At 48.4% G+C, this 27,889-nt stretch overlaps 1 protein-coding gene across 2 annotated transcripts; it reads left to right on the plus strand.

Annotated features, from left to right (window-relative positions):
- VAX2 (ventral anterior homeobox 2) lies at positions 1 to 26,745 on the plus strand. 2 transcript variants are annotated; one of them, XM_005891752.2, is made up of 3 exons: positions 1 to 287; positions 19,391 to 19,578; positions 25,930 to 26,731. In XM_005891752.2, the coding sequence occupies exons 1-3, from the start codon at positions 50 to 52 to the stop codon at positions 26,362 to 26,364; spliced, it is 861 nt and encodes a 286-aa protein (XP_005891814.2). In that variant the 5' UTR covers positions 1 to 49; the 3' UTR covers positions 26,365 to 26,731. The 2 variants fall into 2 exon arrangements, with proteins under 2 accessions (XP_005891814.2, XP_070236269.1); XM_070380168.1 differs by lacking the exon at positions 1 to 287 and adding an exon at positions 1,290 to 1,642 and having other exon boundaries at positions 25,930 to 26,745.
- Positions 26,746 to 27,889: the final 1,144 nt, after the last annotated feature.

Raw genomic sequence — 27,889 nt, forward strand, 5'->3', positions numbered from 1 at the left:
GCCAGCCCAGGCTGGCCAGGCGGTGCCGGAGGCGGCGGTGGCGGCCGGCATGGGCGATGGGGGCACCGAGCGCGACCGCGGCCCCGCACGCCGGGAGTCGCAGAGCGGGCGCGGCGGGGACGGCGGCGGAGCAGAAGACTCGACCGCTGATGCGGGCGGCCGCAGCCCCAGGGAGATTGCCGGGACCTCCGACTCCAGCCCTGCGGGCTCCAGGGAGAGCGGCGCAGACCGCGACGGGCAGCCGGGGCTCGGCGAGGCAGACCACTGCCGCCGCATCCTGGTGCGAGGTAAGGGGACGGCTCGAAGCCCTAGCCCACTGGACTCCCCTCCCTTCCCTCACCGGGGCCTCCGAGCTCCCTGCAGCCTCCACCTCCCAAGTCCTATATTCATTCAGACGATCGTCGTCCAGTCATTCATTCAGCAAACATTATTTTGAGCGTCCATTGTGTGCTGGACATTGAGCTGAGTGCAGGGGACAAAGCGGCGAGCGGTACGGAAGAGATCCCCGTTTCACTGCCTTGAGATGCTCAGCTCTCCAGTCTCACCCGGGCGGGTTACCGTGGCGGGGGCCGCAATGCGAGTGCGGGATACGGAGAGCCGAGTCCCCGCCCCGCGACCCTCGCGGCGGGTGCGGAGAAAAGCGTCACGAGCGCTCCGCGGGGTCAGGGCGAGGAGGGACCAGCGCCCGGAACCGCGGGAGGAGAAGGCCCGGCTCCGCTCAGCTGCCGGGCGCCTCCCAGCCCCGCTTCCCGGTCCCGGCCTCGCAGGCGCATGGGCTGCTCCCGGGAGACGGCACCGGAACGCAGAGGGCGGCGTGCGCCGCGCTCGCCCGCCGGGGCTTCGCTCTCGCGGTTCCCACTTCCTCGCGGCGCCTGGGCCCAGCCGGCTCTCGGCGCGGCCTTCTCACGGCCTGGCTTCTCGCGTCTCACCGATTCTCCCTCGCCCTTCGCCCTCCTCTCTTCTTTCCCGGCCATTTCCCTCCGCCGAGCTCGCCTTCCCCGCCTTCCCTTCCTGCAAGAATCCGAGTGCCCGGCTCTTCCTGGCTTCCTCGCTGCGAGGCTGCGGCTTCCCCGGCCCCTAAAGCCAGCCTGACGCCCAGCTCGCCTTTCGCCGGATCCGGGCCTCGCCCAGCGAGATAGGAGAAGAAAGGGGATTCCGAGGTCTTGCCTTAAGCCTGTCCCTAGGCCGCGGCGAAACCGGAGGTCTGTTTCCCCCACCGTCCCAGAGTCCCGGACTGGGAGACCCAGCGGAAAGAGGCCATTCGAGGGTAACAGCTGCCCCCGGTTAATCCCGCTGCCTTTTTCTTGCCCTTTCTTTTTGATCGCTTCTCTTTCGAGCTTGAAGGCCTAGAAAGAAATCAGTCGGAGCTGATTTCCTCGGCCGCCGCCTAGGGAAGGGAAACCAGCACTAGGACCCCCGAGTTTGATCTGGACTGGGCTGTGTGTGAGCTACCCACACACAGACAGAAACATCTTGGCCTGGTCGCTCACAGCTTCCCCACAGCTGCTGAGTCTGGGTGACTCTGGGAATGGGGGCTAAAGGTACAGCATGGAGGCAGCCCAGTGTGAAGTTGCCTGGTGGCCATCCTGGACACAGACTTGGGGACCCTGGTCTTCAGGAAACACAGGAAGCTCCAGGCCAGGTATAGTCACTCAGTGCCGTTCTGGGTCAGGCTCTGGGGGTCAAAGGACAGAGCATGGGGAGGTGGTCCCCAACCAACAGGGATTCCAACAGGTGTGTGGCCCTCTTGGGCACTTGGGATTAAATTAGATCCATTCCATAGACTGTGGGGTGTCTTGTGTACAAGGCATTAGCAGCCAGTTTGGAGTTCCCTTAAGGAAATCTGCAAGACTTCCAGAAACAGAAAAATCAGCCTCCTAAACCCACATTCCCAGGTTAAGGACACTCACCACCTCACACTCCATCTGTGGGTTTTTCATTTCCTTCTGCCTGAACAGTTGTGGTTCTGTGCCCACCTACCATTCCTTCTGCTCTAACTCCAGGCAGATGGAATAGATTTTGTGTCTGCATGCGATGACAGATAACTCCCAGATGTTGAGTCATAGAAGGTAGGATCAAAAATGATACCCTCCAAGAGCCCACCCACTCCAGGAGCAATCCATGGACCCCCTGCTGGATGCAGGGCAGCTAGTGTGCACTGTTATCTGCAGTTTTCCAAATTCATGTGGGCAATACTGCAGCACCGTTATACTGAGACAACATAATGAAAAGAGAGCACAGAGGAGGTACTTATTCTCTTAAAAGAAATAAAAGGTAAATGCAGGGCCTACATAAATCTCTCTGTCCTTTTCCATTTAACGACAAGGAGGTTATTACAGGCCTCAGATATCAGGGACGTCATTTTACCGCTAATCCCTCCTAGCCAGAGTCACCTGCGTCACTCCGGGCCCCACTGGGCCCAGGGCGGAGGCTCTGTCAGATGAAAGGCCCTGCACTGGCGAAAGGAAGTTCAGGGCACCCTGGTCCCTCGCTGAATGTCCCTCCAGTGTGCTCTAAACAGACAGTACATTTTGCCCTTGACCTCCGAGGATCTATCCTCCCAAAGTACCCGTGGAGGAAACCATAAAATGGGGGAGAGTAGGCAGTTAGCATGTCCATTGTTAAGTTGCTGGCTGGGTGAAGATTCTGAGAAAGAGCCCTTCTTTCTCTGAGTCTTTTTTTCTGCCTCCTTCCCACTCTGCCCTTGCTCCCTTGAGGGCTCCACCCCAAAGTAACAGACCTGTTGAGGGAGTCCCAAGATGCAGAGGAATAAGAGAAAGGCTTGGTGCTGGAATTACGTGAAGTTGATTTGGAATACAAGTCTTACAGCCCTTTGAACTTGAACTAGTTTCTTTGCCTCTCTGTGACCCAGTTTCCTCATCTGTACGAAGAAAGCATAGCTCTTCCCTTGAGTGCCGTGCTCAGGGTCAGAGATGTTGTCTATAAAACTCCAAACAAGCAGCGGGATCTCCATAAATATTCTGTGGAATGAGAGGGGTGGGAGCTCCAAGGAGACTAAAACTGCTTCAGGCCGTGGGCCTCGTTCCTCAGAGGCCTCCCCCACCGCAACCCCTGGCCCCAAAGGCTGTGTAAAGCATTCAGAGGTGAGCAGCCAAGGGGATGAGGACTGGCTGACGAAAGGAGGCCCAATGCCACCTTGCAGACCACACAGTACGGCCTTCCCCAATCCCCTTCGAGGAACCCTCACACAACCAATCACCGAAGTTTCCCTGCCTCTGCAAAATGTGGGTCAGGGAGCCAGGGAGGCCGACCTGCTACATCCCCTGCCTCAAAATGGAGGCCGCTTCATGCCACACACGGGCACAAGCAAGGCACCGAGATAACGGGTGTGCACAACAGGCACACCAGACACTCCACTGAGGACACAGCTAGGCGTCCACAGGGGCCCTAAAGCCACTTTGGCTGCCCCATACCTCTGCATGCACAGCCCTTTGACTAGTGAGGGAAAGGGGTGGGAAACCCTTTTGTTTTATATTAACATTTGGAAAAGACAAGCCACGGGGAGGAAGCAGGTAGAAAGAGAGCCGCAGCTCCAAGTTCGCTGCAGCCTGAGTGGTACTGCCTTTTCGGTTGAGCCGGGATCCCTGCAATCAAAACAGTGGGGACACGTTTCACCCCAAACTCCCAAACCTCACAATCCATGCTCATATCTGCACACTCAGATGCACTTAGATGATTCTCACATGGACCCGGAGTCAATTCAGCAACGCTTCTGGACAGATCCCGGAATGGCCATCCACCAGCCTCACCCACCCAGCAGATGTTATGAACAATGCCTAGAGCTGGTCCCAGCTCACCCAAAGCGTCCCTCTGACCTGCCAGTCTCAAAACCCCAGTTGGGCCTCCTCAACTCTGCACTGCCACCTAGGCCTGAGTCAGGCAGAGTTCAGAGGTGCCCCCAGTACAGTCCTGCACCTTGAGACCTGTGACACCCTGGGCCTGACTCAGCACCCCTCCTCTGGTAACAGGCGGACAGGAAAGCTGTGGGAATCCTCGGACTGAGTGAATGACTACCCCCCTCACCCCTGCAGCACCAATACCCACTAGCAGAAATGTTTTCACCTGGGATCCTGATGGATGTGCCCAGGGCCTCTGGCTGTGGCTGAACAATTCCCTCTGTGGGTGTGAGTTTGGTGCAAGGGGTGATTGAATTTAGCGGCGTCTAGCCCCCTGAGAATTGAGGGCAGTACTGGACCCGCTGCAGAAATGTATTGGTGGAAATAGCACAATGGCATACACCAGGCAGAGCCGTGGACGCTGCAGACATGTTTGAAAATGCTGGGCAAGGGGCCAAGCCTTTTGGGGGCTTGAGCTAGTAGCAACCCAGGGAACAGACAAACCCCTTCTGCAGCCAGGTCTGGGCTCAGCGTTGACCAGAATCACCTGCTTTCCAGTTGGATTTACAGCAGTCCCTGGACCCAGGATGACTCGACCTGGACCAAGCGTCCTCACCCCCCACCCAAGGCATGGCAGCTCCACGAGGGCACACCTGCCACCCCACCCCCCCACCCCCAGATGGGGTGTCTTGGCAATGGAGTCGGTGACCCAGAGTGTTTATTGGAAGGAGCCGCTGGATGGCAAGTTCCTGTGTCTGGGCCCTCCGGGCACCAGACCTTGGGACTGGAGCCTCAACCTAAGTCTGTTAAGAGAAAACTGGGACCATTCCTCCCAGGCAGTGGTTGAAAGCTTTAAATGATTCACGCAGGAGATTGTGCTTTGGGGGTTTTGGTTTTAGTTTTATTTTGGGAGCTTGTGGGGAGTATTAGGTTTCTTTTTTATTTTCCTAGGATTGTTTTCGTTTTATGTTTGTCATGTTTTTCATTTTGCTTTGTTTTTGGCCGAAGGACGCACATTCTCAAGGCCGGTCTGTGGACCCTATCATTTTGAGTCTTTACTTTTTACTTGTTATTCATGCTCCCACCCCACCACCCCCCGGCCCACACACACACACACACACACACACACACACACGCAGAAGCAGGTCTTGCGGGCACACTTTCATTTTCTGGGATCTGTGAAGGGCCTTCCGGGGCTCCTCGGGTTCTCAGCCAGTGCTGCCGCCCGGGGTGGTCTCTTGAACTCGGGCGCCTGTGGACCCGTGGCCAGCATCCCGCGCGCAGCAGACACACGAGCGCGCGTGCGCGCGCCTGAAAGGTCAGAGCTTCTCGGTGGTCCCCGGGTGACCCAGCCGGGCAGGGAGGCTGGGACAGTGGGTGGGTACTGGGATCTGGAGAGGAGGGAGCGGACTGCTGCAGCATGCGTCCCTGGACTTTTGTTCGGCCGCACCAAATACGTTGAGTCTCCACACAAACTGCGCACCCCCGTAGCGAGACAGGGCTTCTAAGGCTCGCGTTGGCTCGACGCCATTTCCTCAATTACCCCGACTCAAGTCTGGGGCCAAAGTAACCAACCCAAGCTCCCTCTCAGTTCGCTCTTTGATTTGTATTTTAAATGGACGGCGAAGTGGGGCACGGTATAGGAAGCATATGAATTTTGTCTTTATTTCCTGTTTGCTTAGTATAAACTAAAGATCGGCCTGACCCTCCTCGGAAAGTGGGTAGCGGTTCCCGGCAGTTCAGCCCGCGGAGTTGCGTACCCCAGTGTGAAAACCTCTGACAGAGGACGCCGGGGCGAGTGGGCCGACCCAGGATCCCCGGGACCCGGGTGGTCTGCGCGCCTGTTTTGCCCCGCTCCGTCCGCTTCCAGGAGGGGGGAGGTTGGAGGGTCTCAGCTAGGGGTGCCAAGGTGGCAGTGAAGAGGTGGCGCCAGGACGCAATCTGGCCTACAAAGCCGAAGAGTGGGCGAACCTGGAAAAGCCAGGGCTGCGAGCGCGGCGGGTCAAGGATGGGGCGGGGAGGGGGCGCGACTGTGAGACGCTACTGCCACCCCCAACCCCAGTACAATCCTCTGACCCAACTCACCCACGTTTTCCCATCATCTTGCCCTTCGCTTGCTAGTTGATTGATTCCACAAACATTAACGAGTACCTACTATGTGCCAATGGAGTAGGAAATGGCACCCCACTCCAGCATTCTTATCTGGAAAACCCCATGGACAGAGGAGCCTGGTGGGCCACAGTCCACGGGGCCGCAGAGAGTCGGACACGACTGAGCGATTGAGCAACTACGTGCCAGACCAACATGGTAGGGCTGCTGGCGCTGACGGCCAACCGAGAGACCATTTGGAAAGCGGGGACATGCGAGGTTCCTGGCCCGCCGGGGTGGCGGCAGGGCCTGAGTGGCGGCAGGGCCTGAGTGGCGAGGGAGCGACGTAGGCGAATAACTCAAGGAAGGAGGGTACTGGAGCCGGGTCCCCTAGACGCCGCGCAGGCACCACGTAGGAGGTAGACACCGCACCCGCCAAACCCTAGCGATCTCTCCAGACGATTCCGTGTGCATACAGTAGGCACTCAGTAAATATCTGCCGAATGAATTAGAGGAAGCAAAACCAACCTCGTGTTTCACTAGGTAGGAGGCCGCAACGCCCCTCCCGGGGAAGAACGTCTGGGCTGCAGTGACCTCATTCTTTGACGTTACAAAGGCGTTCCTTACATGAAATGGTGATGATGCCAGAGCACAGAATAATTGTTAAAATAGAAAGTTGACGGCGCCCTATTTTTGGAATTTTGTGCAATCGTCAACTTCGGGGGCCACGGAAATATAAAACCCGAAAAAGCTCAAATGTGGTTCTTATTACTCGTTCTTCTTTTTACTCGTTCTTTGGGTCCCCAGGGCCGCGGAGGCAGTCTGGAGGCAGGCAGCGTCTGGACGAGGAGGCCGGGCAAGAGCAGGGCCCGGAGGGCGGTAGTGAGCCTCCCGGTTCTCCTCAGCTGCTTGGGGGAGGTTCCGCTGCAGAGCCAACCAGGGAAATATTAATAACTAGGTAAATCTGCGCCCCTTCTCCCCGCCCAATTCACAGGCCCCAATTCCTTGGTTGGAGCTTGAAACAACGGGGTAATTAAAGTTAGGTTTGTTATGTTCTGTTTGCCCCACCGCCCACCGCAGAGCGCTGGCAGCCAGGGCTCGACGGGTGGAAGACACCCAGCGAAGAACGTAAGACCACGCTCACAAAATAGATGGGAACAAAACAGGTAGAGCATTTAAATTCAAAAAGCAGTATGGGGACTTCCCTGGTGGTCCAGTGGTTAATGCAGGGGGGATACGGGTTCCATCCCTGGTGGAGTAGCTAAGATCTCACATGCCTGGTGGCCTGCGAAAAAAACAAACCAAAACGTTTACAGAAATATTATTGTAACAAATTCAACAGACTTTTAAAATGGTCCACATGGAAAAAAAAAATTAAGAAAAAAAAAAAGGAATACGGTCTCAAGGTTTAAAAAAAGTGGGGGCGGTAGAAACCTCCCGGAAATAGCCACCATTCCTAGTTTCAGGTGTGCTTCAGTAGATTTCTCCCCTCTTATATACACATTACATAAGCTGTCTTGCAACTTACCATTAAAAAAAAAAAAATTTCAACCCCCACCCCCAGGTCATCTTTTCCGCTCAGCCATTTCACACTGTTCCCTTTCTGCTCAGTACTCCTCTGGAGGAGGAAAGCAGATTTTCGTATCCTCTAGAAGGATGTTCCTGTTGTTCTCCTCTGGTACATCGAAGCTTTGTAATTGTGAAAAAGTAAAACCAATCTAAATATCCAACAACAAGGGACTGGTTAAATAAAATTTTATTATAGCTGCATAATTATAGCTGCATAATGCAGTTGTTAAAAATAATGAAGCACTTCTAGATGGAAAGATATTTATTGAATAAATTTTATCAAATGAAAAACAGCAATTTGCAGAAAATCTTACTTTTGTAATATATAACCTACATATTAATTTTTTTCAATTACTGGGGAAAGTTTGAGAGCTTGAGAAATGAACTCCCAATGCCCACGTCTTGAGCCCTTGAGTGTTTCCTAAAGATAAATTCCTAGAAGTGGAATTGCTGCTTCAGGTCAGAGCTGCACGTGGACAGCCCTCCAGTGTCATAGTAAAGTTGGTCACTGATCTCTCCATTCAGAGCCTGCAGTCTTAATGTACAGTGATGAGATATTGTTATTTTATGATCTTTTCATTAAAAGCTTGATTGAAAACTCATGTGGAAAAAAAGAGGTACACTCTACAAATTTTCAATGTGTTTCCTTTAATTTTAAAATGGTGATTCATTTGATTCAAACATCAAAAAGTTGTTTTAAGTACACATGAGAAATCTCTTTCCCATCCTTCTTCCCCATCCTCCAATTCCCACTGGGCTCAAAGGCAGCCATTATTTACTGCCTTCCAATATGTTATTCCAAATCATGTCTATGCTTCTGTAAGCCAGTACATTATTTTTTTTTCCTTTTGCTTGTTATGCATATGGTGGTATCTATATATATTTTCCTGCACCTTGCTAATTTCACTTACCAATGTATCTTAGGGTATAAAGAACTTCTGTTAGTTTTTTTACAAATGCATAGTATTCCATTTCTAGAGACTGGGTAGACCAGAATGTATGTTATACTACCTGTGCCTTAATGGTAGACATTTAGCTTTTCTCTTATCTTCTGTTATTATATACAATGCTACATTAAATATGTTTGTTCCTTGGTCATTTCCACATGTGTGGGTCTTACCTGTCAGAGAAGTTCCTGAAAATAGGTTATTGGGTCAAAGAGTACCTGTGTTTGTAATTTGCAAGATAATGCCCAAGGGTCCTCAATAAGATGGTACCTACTCCCCTTAGCAATGCCTGAAAGTGCTTGTATCCCCAAGTCTTGCTTTCACAGTTCACACTTTTTATCTTGATAGATGTTAAATTGTTCTTGCAGGGGAAGAAAAGTTTAGCAATTTAGACCCCCACCTTTGTCCTCTCCCCATATTAGAGATTATATATCTTACACATCTTTGCTAAGAAGTTCCTCAGTGGCATTTTAATTTTTATTTTTTTGATTATCAGTGAAGTTGAGCATCTTTTCATGTTTATTGGCCAGTTGCATTTCTTCTGCTATCTATTAATTCATTTCATGTGACCATTTTAATTTTCAAATATTCCTTTTCTTATTGATTTGTAGAAATTCTGTATTGTGGACAGTGGTTCATTGCTTTCAATATATGTTGCAATTTGGGGGGTTATAAATTGTCCTTTAATTTTTTTCTGATGTCTTTTGTTTTCTGAACTATAAAATCTCTTTCTAATTACAAAATCAATCCGTGCCATTTTGCTATATCATGTAAAAGTTGCAAGTTCTTCATTTCCCCCACATAATACACTTCTACTCCCAAGATGCAATCTCCCAAACTTTCCCTAGACACTGAAAAACATAAATAAGTTATAGATTGCAAGAGGGTTTTTTGCAAACTTCTTTTCTTCATTTAATAGATACCTTTCAATCTAGAACTGCCTTATTATTTTTAACAGTTGCATAATACTATATTATGCAGATACAATAATATTTATTTAACCAGTCCCTTGGTGATGGATATTAAGGATGGTTCTACTTTTCACAATTACAAACAATGCTTCAATGCTTTGTATCCTAATTTGAACAGATTTATTAAAAAGTCTCATGAGACAATACGAAAAATATGAAAATAAGTGAGACATTTTATTATATTAAGGAATGGTTGTTAATGTTTCTAATTGTGACAGTAGTATTGTGATTGTTTTCTAAAGATACTTATAAAAGGATTTATTAAAAACATTTATAAAAATCTTTCTGGATAAAAATGTTTCTAGATATGGTGACTGGGATTTGCTTAAGATTATAGGGAGATAGAAGAGCTAGGATTGTTACTGAGTTTATAATTGTTGAAGCTGGAGGATAGGCATATCACAATTCATTATACTTTCTCTCTCTCTTTTTCTCTTTTCTCTCTTATTTTGTATGTTTGAAATTTCTTATGATAAAAATTTTAAAATAATAAACATCATTCCACATATATCTGGTATGCATATAATTACAGGGTAAGTTCCTAGAAGTGAAATTTTAAAATCCAAGTATATACACTTAAAATTATGATTGATATTTCTAAACACCAAAATGTACTAATTTATATTCCTGAGATTGTGTATAAACATACCATTTCTCCTCCATATCCTCCCAACCCAGGATGTACTTAGTCTTTTAGAGCAAAATCTTTTAAGTGAAAAAAAATCTTGTTTTATTGGTGTTTATGATTACTAGTCAGGTTAAGTGTATTTTTATATACTTATTTTTCATGTTTATTTCCTCTTCTGTGAATTTTTCATTCATATGCTTAGCCATTTCTCTATTGACTTACTCATTGTTTTTTATAGTTGTAAACTATTTATAGACTACATAAATATATAACATATATGTAACATATGTAAACATACAAATATACACATATTTTAGTATATAGAAAGAAAATGATCCCTTTTTCTGTGACATGTGTTGCAAACATCCCCAGATCTTTTTCATTCTTTTTTCTTCTTTTTCTTTTTTTAACCTTGCTGTGAATTGGGTTTTTGTTTTTTTTTTTTGACTCAAATTTTTTGGGCTTGTATGTTTTAGGTCTCAACTAGGAAGTTCTTCTCAACCAAAGGTAACAATATTACACATATTACATGTTATATATATTTAGAATACTCTTTAATTTTATGTTACAAAAATTCAGTGTATGTTACAATTTTTGAGTTTATAATTTGTCTTTTATTTTTTGTTCTCATGTCTTTTTATTTCTGAAGTATAAAATATTCTTTTAATTATAAAACCAATTCAGGCTGTAATGAAGTGAAAGTTGAAAACTCTTCATTTACCCCACCCAAGGTACTTCACTCCCAAGATATAACCTCCTAGACTTACTTTAGTAATTGAAAACATAAATATGTAAGTTATATATTATGAAAGTGGGATTTTTTGCACACTGCTAAAATAGTCTGCAGAGACTGTGACAGTCTTTGCAAAACCAAATAATAAAGGAGTACATGAAGTAAGATGGGGGAACTCTTTGCTTCCTGACCAGCTTCCACTCCACAGAGTAAACAGAAGAGAGAGGTGTCCATCCTGCCAGGTTTAATTCTGTATAGGTATAAGCACACACGCACACACACACAGTTTGCTTTTACCTTTTGTTCTTTATAGCACTAGGCTTGTACACACGAACGTGTTTTCACGTAGCAGTATATGATGGACACCCATTCAGGTCAGTATATGAAGATGCACCTCATTCTTGTTCATGCCTACATAACAGCCAAAGGCATGCCTCTACTGTGGCTTCATCAGCAGCGTTGCTATTGATAAACACTCAGCTTTTCCTCTCTCCCACCCCTTCCTACAAACTGCTACGAACAGTGGCTCTTTATGAAATACACAATATTTCTCTGGCGTAGAAACCTCTGTAAATTTTCTGAAACAAAAGAACTATACATTTTTAAATTTAGCTAGGCATTGTGAAATTGTCCTTCAAGAAAAACTTTTCCTCTATTCACCTGTATTCTCACCAATGGAGCTTGAGAAAACCTATTTTCGTTCACCTTTGCCAGTACAATTTTCCCAGTCTGATAAAGTATCTGAAAAAAAATTTATCTCTTTTCTATTCTAACTTTCATTTTCTCTAAGTCCCTCTGAGCGTATTTTTCCATATTTATTAGCCACTAGGATTTCTTCTTCTCTTAATAACCCTTTCATATAATTTGTTCAGTTTCCTACTGGACTGCTTGACTTTATTCGTTAGACCATAAAGGCTGTGTGTGAACTAGACATTAGGCTGTTTTGCATGTATTATTAATATTCTCCCAATCTGTTACTTTTGTTTTAACTGTCTCTCATCCTGCCGCAGTTTCTTTCTCTAGGTACTCAAATCTGTTATTTATTTTTTAAAACTCGTCAGTGTTTTTATTCCACTTTCAGAGATTTATTTATTAAATCTAAAGTTCTAATCCATCTTATATATATTTTTGCATGCACTGTGAGATAAATGTCTTTATTCCAGATGATGCACTAACTGTCCAAAAGCCAGGTCTTGAGTAATCTTGTCTTTCCTCCAGCTAATCTGAAATTTCATCTTGATAATATCGCAGTTCCTCATATAGGCGTGGATTTGCTTCATAACTCGTGTGCCAGCATCACCAGTCTAGTTGCTGTAGATTTGTAATATATGTTGCAGTGACAGTAATGCAAGAATTCTATCCTTATTCTTGCACGTTTTTCCTCACCTCTTCTTCCATTTCAATGTTTCCAGTAAACTGGAGAATGAGGTTTTTTTATAAGGAATTTTCATAGTGATTAGATTTCATTTGTAGATTAAGGCAGAAAGGACATTTTTACATTTAAAAATCAATGTGTTAACAGCTTATCATGTAAAGGAACTACCTGGGTGCTACCTGGATGAAGTCTGGGTAGGACTTTGAGGGGGTTTACTGGGAGAGGTAGCGGGAGAGGGTCATTTTTAGTGCTGGAGGTCAAGAGCATTAGCTATCTGTAATCAGGCAGGAGTCACCACCTCTCCCATGGCAAAGGATCTTTGGGTGGAATTCACTCTCCCTGGTACTCCTGAGGCTCATCCCTCTTTGAGGAGACCTGAAGGAGAGCAAAACTCAGCCTTCATTCCGCTTAGACTCATGCATTTCACCCTAACAAGACCCTACCCACCTAGAGGCCCTGGAATTAAGCTGTCCCTCCTTCCTGGTGCCCCCAACACACACAACTCCACCTAGAAAAGCAACAATTCAGGGAAGAGGGCTCTGTCAGTAGGAGGGACTAGATTTTGCTGAACGGACAACCTCAAATCTCAGAGGTTTAACAAAGAAATATATTTCTAAGTCACTTGATAAGTCCATCACAAGTGGGTAGGGGCTTGTCTTGGTACTCAGAAACCCAGGCTGATGAAGCTCCAGCTTGGCTTCTGCCTCTGTGACCATCCCAGCAGAGAGAAGGGGAGGTGGGACATCAAGACCTGGCTTTTGACATGTTCCCTGAAAGTGACTGCATCCCTTCCTCTTGACTAAAACAAATCGTGTGGCCATATCTGATTTCAAAGGGCAGAAAATAAATGCAATCCTACCGTGTGCTTGGAAAGAACTGGAAACACTGGCAAGCAGCATCCTTGGTTTATCCATTAGCTTGACTTTGATGAGCGGTCTCCTCTGCTGGTCCTAGCTAAAACAGCAAGCACAGAAACACTGACTATTGGATGTTAGCTATTTGGAGAAGGTCAGAAACATCCCGTTGTTTTATTTTCTTCACAGTATTTATCATTACGTTACGTATTAGATTTTTTGGTTTTGTTTTGGTTTGGTTTTATCTGCACTGGGTCTTCCTTGGGGTGTGTGGGCTTCTGTAGTTGCAGTACTCAGGCTTAGTTGCTATACGGCACATGAGATCTTAGTTCCCCGACCAGGGATCCAACCCACATCCCCTGCACAGGAAGGCAGGATTCTTAGCCACTGGACCACCAGGGAAGTCTCTACATATTCATTTTTTAATTTATTATCTGTCTCTCTCCCCAGTACAAGGTCTACAGGAACAGGGACCTTGTCAAATTTGCTCATTTCCATATCCTCAAACACAAGAATACTATTTGGCACATAGTAGGCATTTATTACAGCTTTCCTGGTGATTCAGACAGTAAATAATCTATCTGCAATGCAAGAGACCCAGGTTTAATCCCTGGGTCAGGAAGATCCCCCGGAGAAGGGAATGGCAACCCACTCCAGTATTCTTGCCTGGAGGATCCCACGGACAGAGGAGCCTGGCAGGCTACAGTCCATGCGGTTTGCAGAGTCGGACCGACTGAGCAACTAACATTTTTTACATTTATGTTGAGTGGTTGAATATACATAGTTGTTTTATTTACAGAAATGGGATAGTACTACTTACTTTCTTTCACTTAATGTCAATTTATATGGATACTGTCTCATTCTTTTAGCTACATGGTATTTTATAAAATATGAATGGCATGAATGTATCATCATTTGTTCATCTGTATCCCTTACGGGGAACACTCAGGATGCTTTCAGATTTTCAACATTTTGAACAATGCCGCAGCAAATATCCTGATGTATACCTTGGAGCACATGAATCTATGCTTAAAATAAAATTGCTGGGGCAATAGTTATGTGCTTCTATAAACTTGACAATTGCAGCCTTGAAAGATTGTGACAATTTATGGTCCTACCAGCAGTTCACAGGAGTGTAGAATCACCAACAGTGCATCTTTGCTTTATTAATCTTCTATTAATGTCTCTCCGATCTTATGGGAGATAAAAAATTATCCATTGTTGCTTGGACTTGCATTATCCTGATTACTGTGAAGCTATGTTCATCTTTTCACATATTTATTGGCCATTTGGATATCTTTTCTGTGAATAGCTCACAAAAATTACTTGACCATTTTTTCTATTAGACTATTGCCCTTTTAAAAATAATTATTTTTAATTGTATTTTATATATTCTGGATATTATTTGTTTGCCTTTTAAAAAAGATTTTCAATTGTGTATTTTGTATTTTATCTTGGTTTTGATGCTTTTATCATATAAAGGTTTTAGATTTAATATAGTTGAATAACATCCTTTGTTTTTCCTTTACAGTCCCAGTTTGCATCTTGCTTGGAAAACTCTTCCCAAGCTTAGGATTAAAAAACTGCTTATTATATTTTCTTGTAATGCCTTCATCATTTTATAGTCTACAATTTGCTCTCTATTCCATTTGAAACATTGTTCTTTATGGTGTGAGACACGAATTTAACCTAATTTTATTCCAAATGGATAATTTATGGTCCTCAATCTACTTAAATGCATTGAGAGACTAGACATATAGAACGTTCCCTTTATCATAAACTCTGTCACTCTGTATACATGGCTCTAGTTGTATACTCCTTATTTCATTTTTTTCCCAATATTCAGTAATTTGAATCCCACCATTACCATTTCTATTATATGCATGTTTCATTTATTTACTTAATATTTTAGCAAACAACAACAACAAAACATGCCAAGAGGTTAGAATGATGTTTTGTCACAGAAACTGACAAATCTGTTTGTGGAAAGAATATTTTATATTTTCAAATGAAATGTCTACTTTTGGCTTCATGCTCAGTATGTAAAATCGTAGATTTAAATTTGTTCTAGTAAACACTAAAATAACTGCATAACTTTTGAAATGACAAAGATTTATTTATGTATCATTCTAAATCATCTTACAAACTATGAGTGAAATGCAGAGGCACTTGAGGAGCTGCTATTGTATTCTTTTCACAAACAGATTTGTCAGTTTCTGTGACGAAACATCATTCTAACCTCTGGGCATGTTTTGTTGTTGTTGTTGTTATTAATGTCTTATTTTGAAATAGTAAGAGAATCACAAGAAGTTGCAAAAATGGTAGAAAAGCCCTATATACCTGCAACACAACCTAGCTTCTCACAATGGTGACATCTTATTTAACTATAATACATGATCAACATCCAGAAATTGACATTAATTCAATATAATTAACCAGGTTCATGACCTTCCTCAGATTTCACCCATTTTTTGCATACACGTTTTTCTTTATATATAGTACTGTGACATTTTATTACACTTACAGATCCATATAACCACCACGGCAATCAAGATTCAGAACTGTTTTGACGCCACCAAGAAACATCATCCTTTGTAGTCACAGTCTCCCTTCCCTAACCCCTGGCAGCACATCTGTTAGCCACCTCTACAACTTTGTCATTTTGATAATGTAATATAAATGGAATCATACCGTACATAATCTGAAGCACTGCCTTGGGTTTTTTCACTCAGTGTAATTTAATTGAAGATGTATCCAAATTGTTGTGTCTGTCTATAGGCATTGCTGTACCACAGTTTGTTTATCCATTCACCCATTGAGGAACACCTGGATTGTTCCCATTTGGGAGCTCTTACAAGTAAAGCTGCTGTGAATATCCCCCTGTAGGTGTGATGTGAACCTAAGATTTCATCTCTCTGAGTTAAATGCCCAGGAATGAGATTACGGGGTTCCATGGTCAATATAGGTTTACCCTTTTAGGAAACTTTCCTAAAAGTCAGTTTCCAGAGTGGCTGCACCATGTTCCATTCCCAGCAGCGATGAACGCGGCATCTAGTTTCTTGGCATCCTCACCAGCCTTTGGCACTCTCACTCTTTCATTTTCGCTCCTCTAATCATTTTTCTCCTGGTTTTCATTTGTTTTCTCCTGACGGCGAGTGGTGTTGAACCTCTCTTCACGTGCTCATTTGTACGGCCCTTTGGGCTTCCCTGGTGGCTCAGAAGGTAAAGAATCTGTCCACAATGCGGGAGACCTGGGTTTGATCCCTGGGTTAGGAAGATCCTCTGGAGAAGGAAACTGCTACCCACTCCCGTATGTGGCCTGGAGAATTCCATGGACAGAGGAGCCTGGCGGGCTACAGTCCAAGGGGTCGCAAAGAGTCGGACATGACTGAGCGACTTTCACTTTGGGGATATCTGGGGACAAGTCTAAGGTGCTTATTCCATGCTGCTGCCTGTTCTGGCCCTGTGGAGGAGGGCTGCCCTCGGCTGCTTTCTGAGGCAGGAATGCCCCTTTTAGCTCCCCTACAAGGAGGAAATGAGGAGAAGGGCTGTATGGTTTGACATCAGTGGTCAGGAGCAAGCTCAGGGCTTCAGGTGGGCTCCAAGAGGCTCACCCGGAAGAGGATGTGAAGCTTCCAGCACCATATATGACATCCATCACCCTTTCTCCTCTTCACACCCCCCAAGATACTTGTAATAAAAATCAGTGCCTTTGGAGATGGGTTCATTGGGTGTTGTGAGGAAAGTTCTGAGCCTGATCTCACAATTGGAAACACTAGAACCTGAGCAAAGGGGACCCAGTCACAATGGGGCCACAAACATTAACCCCCCATTTTGAATGTAGAAAGGATTGGAGGGGGGAAGCTTGAGTTGTCCCAAAAAGCTGGATTCTACCAACCCGCCGAGAGCAAGGCTCCCATCCCTGTGCTGCGTCCTGCCCAGTGCCCTGGAAAGGCCAGCCCAGTGCTGGGGGAGGACAGCCTCTGGGCCATGACTGCATCCCCAGGCTCACCTTCTCCTTGATGGTTGACTGAGAACACGAAGGTGTTTGAACCTCTGAGATTGGGGGTATGACCTGTGAGCCGAGCCAGGAGCCTATGAAGAGCCAAAGTGCGCCCTGGAGTGGGACTGCCCTGTGTGATCCAGTGCATAAAAACTCACCCTGCAATGAAGGAGACTCGGGTTCAGTCCCTGGTCGGGGAACTAAGATCCCACACACCACAGCTAAGACCCAATGCAACCAAATAAAGTACATCCTGGAGGAGGGAACATTAACTGGCCCTAGTAGGAGGTAGGCAGAACCAGTCTCATAAAATATACTACAGGACTTGGAGGGAGAGATCTCAGTTTCACCCTTTAGAACAGGGATTCTAAAACTAGGTTCTGCAGTCTTATGGCTCACAAGGAGCCTCATGACAGCACCTGCCAAATGCAATTCCTTTCCTACATCTTCCAGGGCAATGATGAGCCAGTCAGAGGATTCCATTTTCTACCCATGACGTCTATAACCTATCTCTTCACTATAACCTATTAATTGAATCACTAAGAATTACTAAAAGAGGGTATTCATCAAGTAAAATGAAGGTGTTTCTAGAGTTTTTTAAACACTGTCAGTATGATCTTAGGTAGGTGTACCTCCATTTCCCCATCTCTAAAATGGGGATAATCACAATTCCAACTTCACTGAGACATGGGGAAGCTTTAAGCACTTAAAACGGTGCCTGGCCCAGAGCATGCATTGCAGAGGCGTCAGCTATTACTATGAGCGGCCAAGGCTGCTAAAGCTTCTGACCATATTGCAAACTCTCACTGTGTATGCCCTCTGGAGAGGGGTGGAGTTCCTACAACACTGTTACCTGTGCCTGATCTTCCTTTGTAATGGCAAATTACTGTGAGTTTAGCTTTATTATTATCAACAGCATGCGTGGGGGGCGGGGCGGGTTTGGTAAATCCCAGGTGGCACAGTGGTAAAAAAAAAATCCGCCTGCCAAGGCAGGAAACACAGGAGATGCGGGTTGGATCCCTGGGTTGGGAAGATCTCCTGGAGTAGGAAATGACACCCAACTCCGGTGTTCTTTCCTGGAGAATCCCATGGAGAGAGGAATCTGGTGGGCTTTGGTCCATGTGGTTGCAAAGAGTCGGACGTGAGCACACATGTGGAATTTGATGGTGCATATTTCCACACTCTAATTTTTGACATAAACTTTTCTAATAACTAGACTTGAAGCCATCAGTGTGTGTGATTCAAACATGGATCATCTTTGCCTCTGTACTTAAGGCTGATATATATATTTAAAATCCTCCCTCCCACCTCCAGGAAATTTTGCTTTAGCTGAGTTTTTTTAAGTGGAACTATCTGGCAAATGTTAGCTGCATGTTTTCAACCTCTCTTAAATAGGCTTCAAAATATTGGAGATGCCATGCATGGATGACATTGGTCCAGGGACCAGGATGGTGGCCCTGCTGTTCAGGACTCAGCACACAGGGAGTGGCAGAAACTCCCCCTCTGGAAGGCACCCCAGCAGCTTGATGTGGTGGCAGTGGTCCTCAGGCTCCTCCTGGGGATCCCAGCTCCACCCTACAACAGCGAGCCTCTTCAGGGACCCCAGGAGAGTCTGTGGATAGAGAGAGCACCCATCCATACCACACACACACCCACAGGGCTTAAGACCTGGCTCTGGACATCTCCTCCAGTAAGCCTTATCTGATTGATCATGTCCAATTCTAAACCATCCTTTCCTCTGCTCTTGAGGACTTGGTATTTTCTCTTTACATTTGTTTCTTATTCTGCCAAGGAAGAGAACCCTGGCTGAGACAGAGTGAGTCCCTTCTGCCCAGGCTGGATAATAAACCTGACGTTTGTACTGAGGCCCATTCACATACATATACCCATTAGATACAACGTACTGCATTGGGTGATTGAGGAGGCTAGCCCCAGAGAGGGTAAGCAACTTGTCAGAGGTCACACGGCCCGGCCCAGAACTGAGGAGCTTCCCATCTGATCATGCTACCTCTTTTTTAATTTATTTATTTATTGTATTTTGGCTGCACTGGGTCTTTGTTGCTATGTGCAAGAGGCTGCTCTCTAGTAGCAATGCTCAGGCTCTCATTGTGATGGCTTCTCGTGTTGTGGGGCACAGGCTCTAGGGTGCCCAGGCTTCAGTAGCTGTGGCCCACAGGCTTAGTTGCTCTGAGGCATATGGAATCTTTGTGAACCAGGGATCAAATCTGTGTCCCCCACATTGGCAGGCAGATTCTTAACCACTGCACCACCAGGGAAGTCCCACACAGCCTCTAATTAAGATGTTCATTGGTGGGTTACATCCTTAACTAGTGAACTAATTTGCCTCCTTTCATGACCCCTGCAGATGCCAAAGGAACCATCCGAGAAATTGTCCTGCCCAAGGGCCTGGACCTGGACCGGCCCAAACGGACCCGCACATCCTTCACGGCTGAGCAGCTCTACCGCCTGGAGATGGAGTTCCAGCGCTGCCAGTACGTGGTGGGCCGTGAGCGCACTGAGCTGGCCCGCCAGCTGAACCTCTCCGAGACCCAGGTAAAAGGGCAGGGCCAGCTTGCTCCACCGCTACCCTGGCAGTCCAGGAGCGCCCTGGGGTATGAGGCCCATGGGCTGCTGCCCGGAAACCCAGCTTTGGAGTTCAGACATCTATTAGGGAAAGGTTTAAAGTTACTGGTAAACCAGAGCAAATAAACACAGTGCTGACAAGAGAAAGTTGGCATTTGCCAGTGGGGGTGGGGTAGTGGGGCACTTCTGGATCCATCAGGCCCTTTGGATGGAATTTAGGGAAAGGCCAGAGAGATAGGAGAGAGAGACATTCAAGATGCAGGGAGTGGCTTAAGAGGGTGTTTGCCGGTGCAGGAGGGAGCCTGCAGAAAGGCATGGGGCAGGGCTGGCTTGCTGGGAGCACAGGTTCAGGAAAGAGATGAGGCATTACAAATGGGGGTTGGGGACCTCTTGTTTCCACATTCTGGGCCTTTTCCCATCCTCCCTTCATCCCAGTGAGCCTTAGAACCTCCTGTTGGAGAGAAAAGGTCTGAACTCCCCCTTCACCCAGGTAGGGCTTAGCACTTAGCAGTGGTCTGCCCAACCCAAAGGAAAGACTTTTGTAAACTGAGCACCTACTCTGTGTGAATGGAGGCATTTCAGACTGGTGGTGGTGGTTGTTCAGTCACTCAGTTGTGTCTGACTCTTTGTGACCCCATGCACTACAGCATGCCAGGCTTCCCCGTCCTCCGCTGTCTCCCAGAGTTTGCTCAGACTCACGTCCATTGAGTCGGCGATGCTCTTTAACCATCTCATCTTCTGTCACCCCCTTCTCCTGCCCTCAATCTTCCCCAGCATCAGGGTCTTTTCCAGTGAGTCGACTCTTTGCATCAGGTGGCCAAAGTATTGGAGTGGTATTATTCAAACTAATAGATCTAAATAATAATGACAGTAGTAGTGGGAAATTCCTGGGGTCAGTGGTTAGGACTCCACACTTTCATTGCCGTGACCTGGGTTCAATCCCTGGTCTGGGAATTAAAATCCTGTAAGGGTGTGCCGTGCAGTGGTGGTGGTACAAAAAAGTGGTAGTAATAATAATAAGACTTCCCCAGTACTTACTGTGCCAAGGCACTGTTCCAAGTTAGTTATGTTAGTTTGCTAACCCCTACAACCCTGTGATTGTAGCAACCAGGAATATCCCATTTTACCCAGGAGAGGTTATTATGCCCAAGGTCATACAACGAATAAGTTCCAGAACTAGGATTAGGACAAGCAATCTGGCCCCTTTATGCTGCCTGTATACTGGGCAACCATGCTGGAGCTTGTCAAAAAAAGACTCAGAGACTCTAAGTCTAGCTACAGGTAAAGAGCTTGAAGTACCAATAAATGTATCAAAAGGGCCAAACCAGGGCGCACGAAGGGAAGAGGAGAGGAAGGAGAGGAGAAGGAAGCAGATGGGTCTGGGGAGGATGGGGGAGGCTCTCCTCACACTGCCCGCTGCTGCCCTGGCCTTGGCACCCCCACCCCACCCGGCAGTGAGGTCAGGATTGCGGCTGGGAGGGCTGCTGTCTTGAAAGCCGCCCCTGTAGAGTCCCAAATGGCCCAGCAGGTGGCCTGGGGCGGCTGGGCCCTCCCTCCAGCTGAGCTCAGCTGGGCTGGACAGCCAGGCTTTGTCCAGGAGGCCTGCAGTGGCCAGGCGGGACAGAGCTCGTAGAGGGAGTCAGGGAGACCCCCCAGACCAGGGTCTGAGGTGTAGGCATGGGGTCCTCCTCCTGTTTAGCCTACTTTCCCTTTGCCTCACGTAGTTTACCCCCCAACTCCCCCTCTGAAACTTTCTTCGCAAGGGCACCTCAGATGCCCAGGCCAGCAACTCCTCCTCAGTCCTCATCCTTCCCTGCCCTGCCAGTACAGGCCACCTTTATCTGTTCTTTAAGGTCAAAGCCAAGTCCCTTCTCTTCCAGGAAGCCTTCCTCAGGCTTCTTGACATCACTGCAAGACCTGTTCTACATGGCTTGACCTGTAAAGTGTGGTGTGTGTGTGTGTGTGTGTGTGTGTGTGTGTGTGTGTGTGTGTGTGGTGTGGTGTGGTGTGGTGGGCACCTACCTGTATGCATTTCCCCAAAACAAGAATGTATTTGAAGGGCATGTCTGCTCCTCAGGCCTCCTTGGGGAGCCCAGCACACAACTCGGCACACCGTGGACCCGCAGAGAACCCTCAACCAGCTGATTGTCCTCACCAGCCTCCTGCCTCTTCCCCTGGTCCTGGAGTTCGGCAGACAATGTACAGTATTACTAACACTGAGAGTTTCCTGTGTGCCAGGCATTGTTCTAAGTGCTCGATGTGTTCTAACTCGTTTAGTCCTCACCACAAGCTCGTAGAACAGGTGTGAGGTTTTTCTTCTGACACCACTTCTGACACTATGTGGTATGTTCCCACACCAACAGCAGCCAGTTCTCCAATACCAGCTGGGAGTCCGACAATACAACTCAATTCAGGTCTGACCTTAACTCCTGGAGGTAACACCCACGCTATAGGTTATGACCAGCTATACAGCGCGGGTTCCCACACCCTCTCCTTAGATTTGATAAATTGCTAGAATGACTCACAGAACTGAGGAAAACTCTTTACACTCTATTTACTTCTACACAGGTATTTATTACAAAGGATGCATGCATATATGCTGTGCTAGGTCATCTCCGACTCCCTGTGACCACTTTGGACTAGAGCCCAACAGGCTTTTCTGTCCATTGGGATTTTTCAGGCAAGAGTACTAGAGTGGATTGCCATTTCCTGCTCCATGGGAAGAACCCACGTCTCTTGCATCTCCTGCATTGGCTAGGTGGATTCTTTACCCACTGAGCCATCAGGGAAACCCCATCATAAAGGATACAACTCAGAAATAGGCGTACAGAAGAGATGCGTAGAACCAGGTATAGAGGGGAGAATACATGGAGGAAACGTCATCGTTCAAGAGTCTTTACGACCCAGTCTCCAGCCTCACTGTGCTTTCTGGAGGGAAGGGAATGAAAGTTCCAACCCTCTGATTACAGGTCTTGTCTTTCTGTGACCAACCCCCATTCTAAAACGAGGGGTCCACCCTGAGTCACCTCATTAGCATAAACTCAGGTGCGCTCAGAGAGGGCTGGTTATGAACCTCAAAAGGCTCTGGACCAAGAACCAGGGACAAAAACTAAGTGTACTTTTTTTTTAGTACAACAGAATGGCTCTTTATTATTTTTATATTAAAGAGAAGGAAATGGAGGCACACAGAAATTAAATTACATGCTCAAAATGTAAAGCAGGCATATTCATTAATTCATCTAATTTTAATAAAAAGTTAGCTGAATTTCAGGACTTCCCTGGTGGTCCAATGGTTAAGACTCCAGGCTTCCACTGTAGGGGGCGTGGGTTTGATCCCTGCTTAGGGAACTGAGTTCCCATAGGCCACACGACGCAGTCAAAACACTAAAAAAAAAAAAAAAAGATGACTTTATGAGTAATATTACTCCCATTTCAGAAAGTTGAACTCAGAGAGACTAATTAACTTGCCAGGTTTATATGGCTGGAATTCTCAGCATGTTCTCCCATGCATGTGCGTGCGTGCTCAGTCACTCAGCCGTTTCCAGCTGTTTGTGCCCCCATGGACTGTAGCCCGCCAGGTTCCTCTGCCCATGGGATTTTCCTGGCAAGAATACTGGAGCAGGTTGCCACTTCCTCCTCCAGGGGATCTTCCCAACCAGGCCTCAAAGCCGAGTCTCCTAGGTCTCTTGCATTGGCAGGTGGATACTTTTGGGCAAATATATCACTGCCTGCCTGCTGCGTACCAGGTGCTGTTCTAGGCAGGCCCTCCCCTCCCTGTTACACCCAGGACAGGATAGGACAGGAGCCCCTGTGAAAGCTCCCCGTGGTGGCTGACGCCCTGTTGCTGCCGCTCCCTTCGTGCCTACTTGCCCTGTGTTTGCGGGGAGTGGTCAATCTCTCTCCTGCTGCATCTTCAGGGTCCCGAGGGAAGGAACCATGGCCTCTGAGTCTGTCCTCCCCCTCCAGGTCAGAGGTAGGAACAGGGAAGGTGAGCAGTACACCTCACACGAGTGTGGGCCCCAGGGATTTCATGTTTGATCTCTGCCACAACCCAGGTATTTTTGTCCTTATCTTAAAGATGAGAACTGAAACTCAAGGGTCCCTGGAGGTAGTGCCTGGCTGAGAACCCAGAAGACTTCCCAGCAGGGGAAAGGATTACAGTGACACACAGAGCCACGTCCCCAAGGATCTGGCAGGACCTCTTCCTGGAGCAGTCAAATTCCAGTGTGACCAACAGTCACATCCTTCAGCCAGACTTGGCCGAGTCGTCCTATTTCCTTGACTGCCCTTCATTGATATCAGCTTCAAATGTCACCTCTTTAGAGGGGCCGTGTTTGCCACCCCACTGATAACACACTGCCTCCCCGCCTCTCCTCTCCTTATGGTGCCCCCTTTCTCTCCATTGGAGTGGCCAAAGTGCCAATCCACAGCTGTTGTCTGTGCATACCAAGTTAATGCAGAAATGGAGCGTACGTGTTTAGAAACATACAGAGCAGTTTTTCTGATGACTCACTTTAATTGTATTTTACGAAAGTATTGGTCCACAACACATTGGAAACATTAAAAAGTGACTCCGCACCACGAATCATTTGAGATGCTGCTCAAAGCACTTACTGCCACCGACAGCCACACCTGTTTGCTTGTATTTGTTTTTTATCATCTGTCTCCCCCTCGACCCTGCCCACCCTACATAGCAAGGATCCTGCAGCCTAGAACAGTGCCTGGCACATGTGCTGTGCACGCTAAGTAGCTTCAGTCGTGTCCGACTCTTTGCAACCCCATGGACTGTAGTCCACCAGGCTTCTGTGTCCATGGAATTCTCCAGGCAAGAACACTGGAGTGGGTTGCCATGCCCTCCTCCAGGGACTCTTTCCAACCCAGGGATTGGATGCTCAGTCCACATCTGCTGAATGCATGAGTGAGTGAGTGAATGCAGGAATCAACCTCAGGTAGATCCCCTAGCTCCCTGGTCACTTTCGTTTATCGAAAAGCAGTCCAATCCTGTTGAAAACATCCAACTCATATGTATTTCAGATCTTTTCTTCTCCCCATTCCTCCACTCAGAGCAGGCATGACCCACTGCTGGAGGGACGTGCAGGGGAAGAGCCCTCTAGAAAGTCTGTAGAAGGGAGGGGGGAGTGTGCTACCCCTCCCCCACCGGGGCCAGGAGGGCAGGGAGGGTGGCCGCTTAGGGCCTGAGGAGCCTTATGGCCAGAGGCCTTGGCTGGAGGGTCGGTTGCTCCCACAGGGGCCTGGTAGGCATCGTCCCAAGCAGCCTCAGCTCTGCCCTAATCCTGTGCCGGGCCAGCCTCCCGGCCCTGCTCCTCTCCCGCCACCTCTCCTTCAAGTTACAGCATCCCGTCTGTCCTCCCAGGCTGGAGGACACCAGCGGGTCTCTCCATGCCTCTACTTCCCAGCCCCCCATTCCATGGTCCCCTGCTGGCACACTGCCCAGCCAACTGCCAGCCTTCCGGAACCTCCCAGCCAGGAGCAAGGGAGCCTCTCTGCTCCTGGGGACATGGATCTGGGTACTCCCCAGGCTTGCCAACTGGGGAGTAACTGTCGGTCCCTCCTCCTCAGGACTCCCAACCTGCCTCCTTAGGGGAGCACCCTGTCCTTCCCCAGAGAGGAGAGAAAAATCCCATCACCGTGAGGGGCCCGCAGAACTGACCACTGAGCTCGCCTGCCCCCCAGCCTTCCTTTCCTTCTGCAGATGAGGAGGGGGTTGGAGTGCTACGTGCCAGGCGCCTGGTGCTGGCAGAGGGCAAGTTCTCCTCTCATCAGCCTTGAGAAAGGTCTCTGCTCTTTGGTGGCTCCATTTAGGATGTGGGGTACTTGGCACTGCTCTGTCCCCGGTTTGGGGAGTGTGGCCATTGGAAGTGTCCCTCACCATCCTGACATGTCCTCTTATACTCAGTGTTATGTTGAGAGGTGCTTATAGGTGATGGGGTGGGAGGGGCTGCCGGGATGGCCAGATGGGCTAGGGAGCTCCCTTCAGAGGTGGGCTAGGGGTGGGGGGCAGGTGAGATAGGAGGAAGTGGGGGTGGCTAAGACTGAAAAGCATGTGGGCCAAGAGGCGAACCTCACCTGCACCCTCCCTCCATCCAGGGGTCAGGGTGGCTAGCCGTGGAGGGGTGCCCGTGATTTGGGGGGCCAGGGTCTCTTGCTGCCTAGCCAGGCTGATGGCGGGAAGATGCTGGCGACAACCTGACTGCTCTTCTTCCCTCTCTCACTGCACCCCTGCTCCCCCCACTCCCTGTCCCCACTTTGCTCGCCTGTCCCCCTCCCTCGCGGACTCCCCTCGCCTCGCTCCGCCCCAAGGTGAAGGTCTGGTTCCAGAACCGCCGCACCAAGCAGAAGAAAGACCAGAGCAGAGACCTGGAGAAGCGGGCATCCTCCTCGGCGTCCAAGGCCTTCGCCACCTCCAACATCCTGCGGCTGCTGGAGCACGGCCGGCTGCTGTCCGTGCCCAGGGCCCCCAGCCTCCTGGCGCTGACCCCTGGCCCACCGGGCCTGCCTGCCGGCCACAGGGGCACCTCCTTGGGTGACCCCAGGAACTCCTCCCCACACCTCAACCCGCTGACCTCGGCATCGCCCCCACTGCCGCCCCCTCTGCCGGCGCTCTGCTTTTCCACCGCCCCGCTCCTGGACCTGCCTGCTGGCTACGAACTGGGCTCCTCGGCCTTCGAGCCCTATAGCCGGCTGGATCGGAGAGTGGGCAGCCCCGGCGGCGGTAGCAAGAAGGCCAGCGCTTAAGTCTCTGTCCCCTGCGTGACACTGAGTCCCCAAGCACAGCACCGCCCCTGCCTCCTGGGCCCAGAGACAGAAGGGGCAGCCACACGCCCTGCCCCATCCCCACCAGCTCAGAGACTCTCCAGTGGACAGCGTTGCGTGTGTGTGAGTGCAGTGTGTGTGTGTGTGTGTGCCTCTCACTGAAATAAAAGGAAAACGATGACAAGAAGGGAAATGGAGTCCCCACAGCACGCCACTGCCTCAATCCCCTCTTGCTCCTCCAGGGGAGGTAATCAGGCTACTGGTCTCCCTGACGGGAGAGGCAGGAGCTGGGGCCCTGTTCACAGCTGGGGAATCTGATGCCCACCTGACTCCTGCTCCCAATTCAAGCTCCCACCCAGGTGTTTCAACTCCCATGGTAGCACCATCCATGCTTTTGTTGGTAAGTGTTGCCCTTTGCAAGCTTCTCTTTCAAACGTGTACTCTAGAGGCGGAATGTCAAGTCCTTGGAGAGGGTGACCAATGAACGATGAGACGAGGATCCAGAAAGCCAGAGAGAGGGCCTCACAGGTAAACCCAGGCAGGATCCCACATGCTTTAAAGGACCTGCCCATCACAAACACCCCAACTTGAAGTACTTCAAAATTTTTTTCTTGGTTAAATAAGACACTTTTGTTTAACCTTTTAAATTTTGCAGTAATTGTAGACTTACAGGGAGTTGCAAAGATAGTCCCGAGAAGTCTGCGTACCCTACAGCCAGCTTCTCCCAGTGGTTCCATCTTCCATTACACTGCAGTTTAGTGTCAAAACTGGGAAATTGACATTGATTGTGTGTGTGTGCGTGTAGTTCCATGTCACTTTATCATCCGTGTAAGATTCATGAAACTACCACCACAAATATGATACAGAGCTGTTGACCACCTCAGAGATCCACCCCAGTGCTGCCCGTCAAAGTCACACCCACTCCCCACCCCAACCGAGAGTTCTTTGAAAATCTAGGAATTGTGAGAGGGACCAGGAACCTGCAGTGGGTTCTCCAGTCCTAGGATGCAGGGTGAGATTTTGCCTCTGAGGAAGAAAAGGCAAGCGCGGTCAGCTCCAGTCTCTCTGGGAAGTGTATTTGGTTTCAGGCTGACTGCCCTGAGTCACCCAGAGAGGGATGCTGGGAGACAGGAGCCCTAGCTCTGCTTCCCCATTTCCTCGGCGGGGCAGTGTAGTTTGGGAAGGCGCTTAGAGATGCCAGGAAATCCTGAGTCTGGAAGGAGACGTGAGGGTCACCGGAGCAGCCTCCCCCTAGTGCCAGTGCTGCCTTGCCCAGCAGACCTGTGCTCGTTCCCCACCACCCCCCATCCCAGGGGAGAATTTCTTTAGCCAGCAGGCATGAAGAGGGACCTTTCATTTGTAGTTTCTGCCTTGGGCTGAAAAAGTCAGGGCAGACCTGCTGCCTGGGGCCCTGGAGGTGAAATATAAGGTGAGACAGTGCGATCAGAGGGAGAGGTGAGCTGGTCCTCAGGGAACCCCTCAGTATTATGAGACAGAAAGGCTTATG

Source organism: Bos mutus, chromosome 11 (assembly GCF_027580195.1).
Source record: "Bos mutus isolate GX-2022 chromosome 11, NWIPB_WYAK_1.1, whole genome shotgun sequence".
In the NCBI taxonomy this organism is placed as follows: Eukaryota; Metazoa; Chordata; class Mammalia; order Artiodactyla; family Bovidae; genus Bos; species Bos mutus.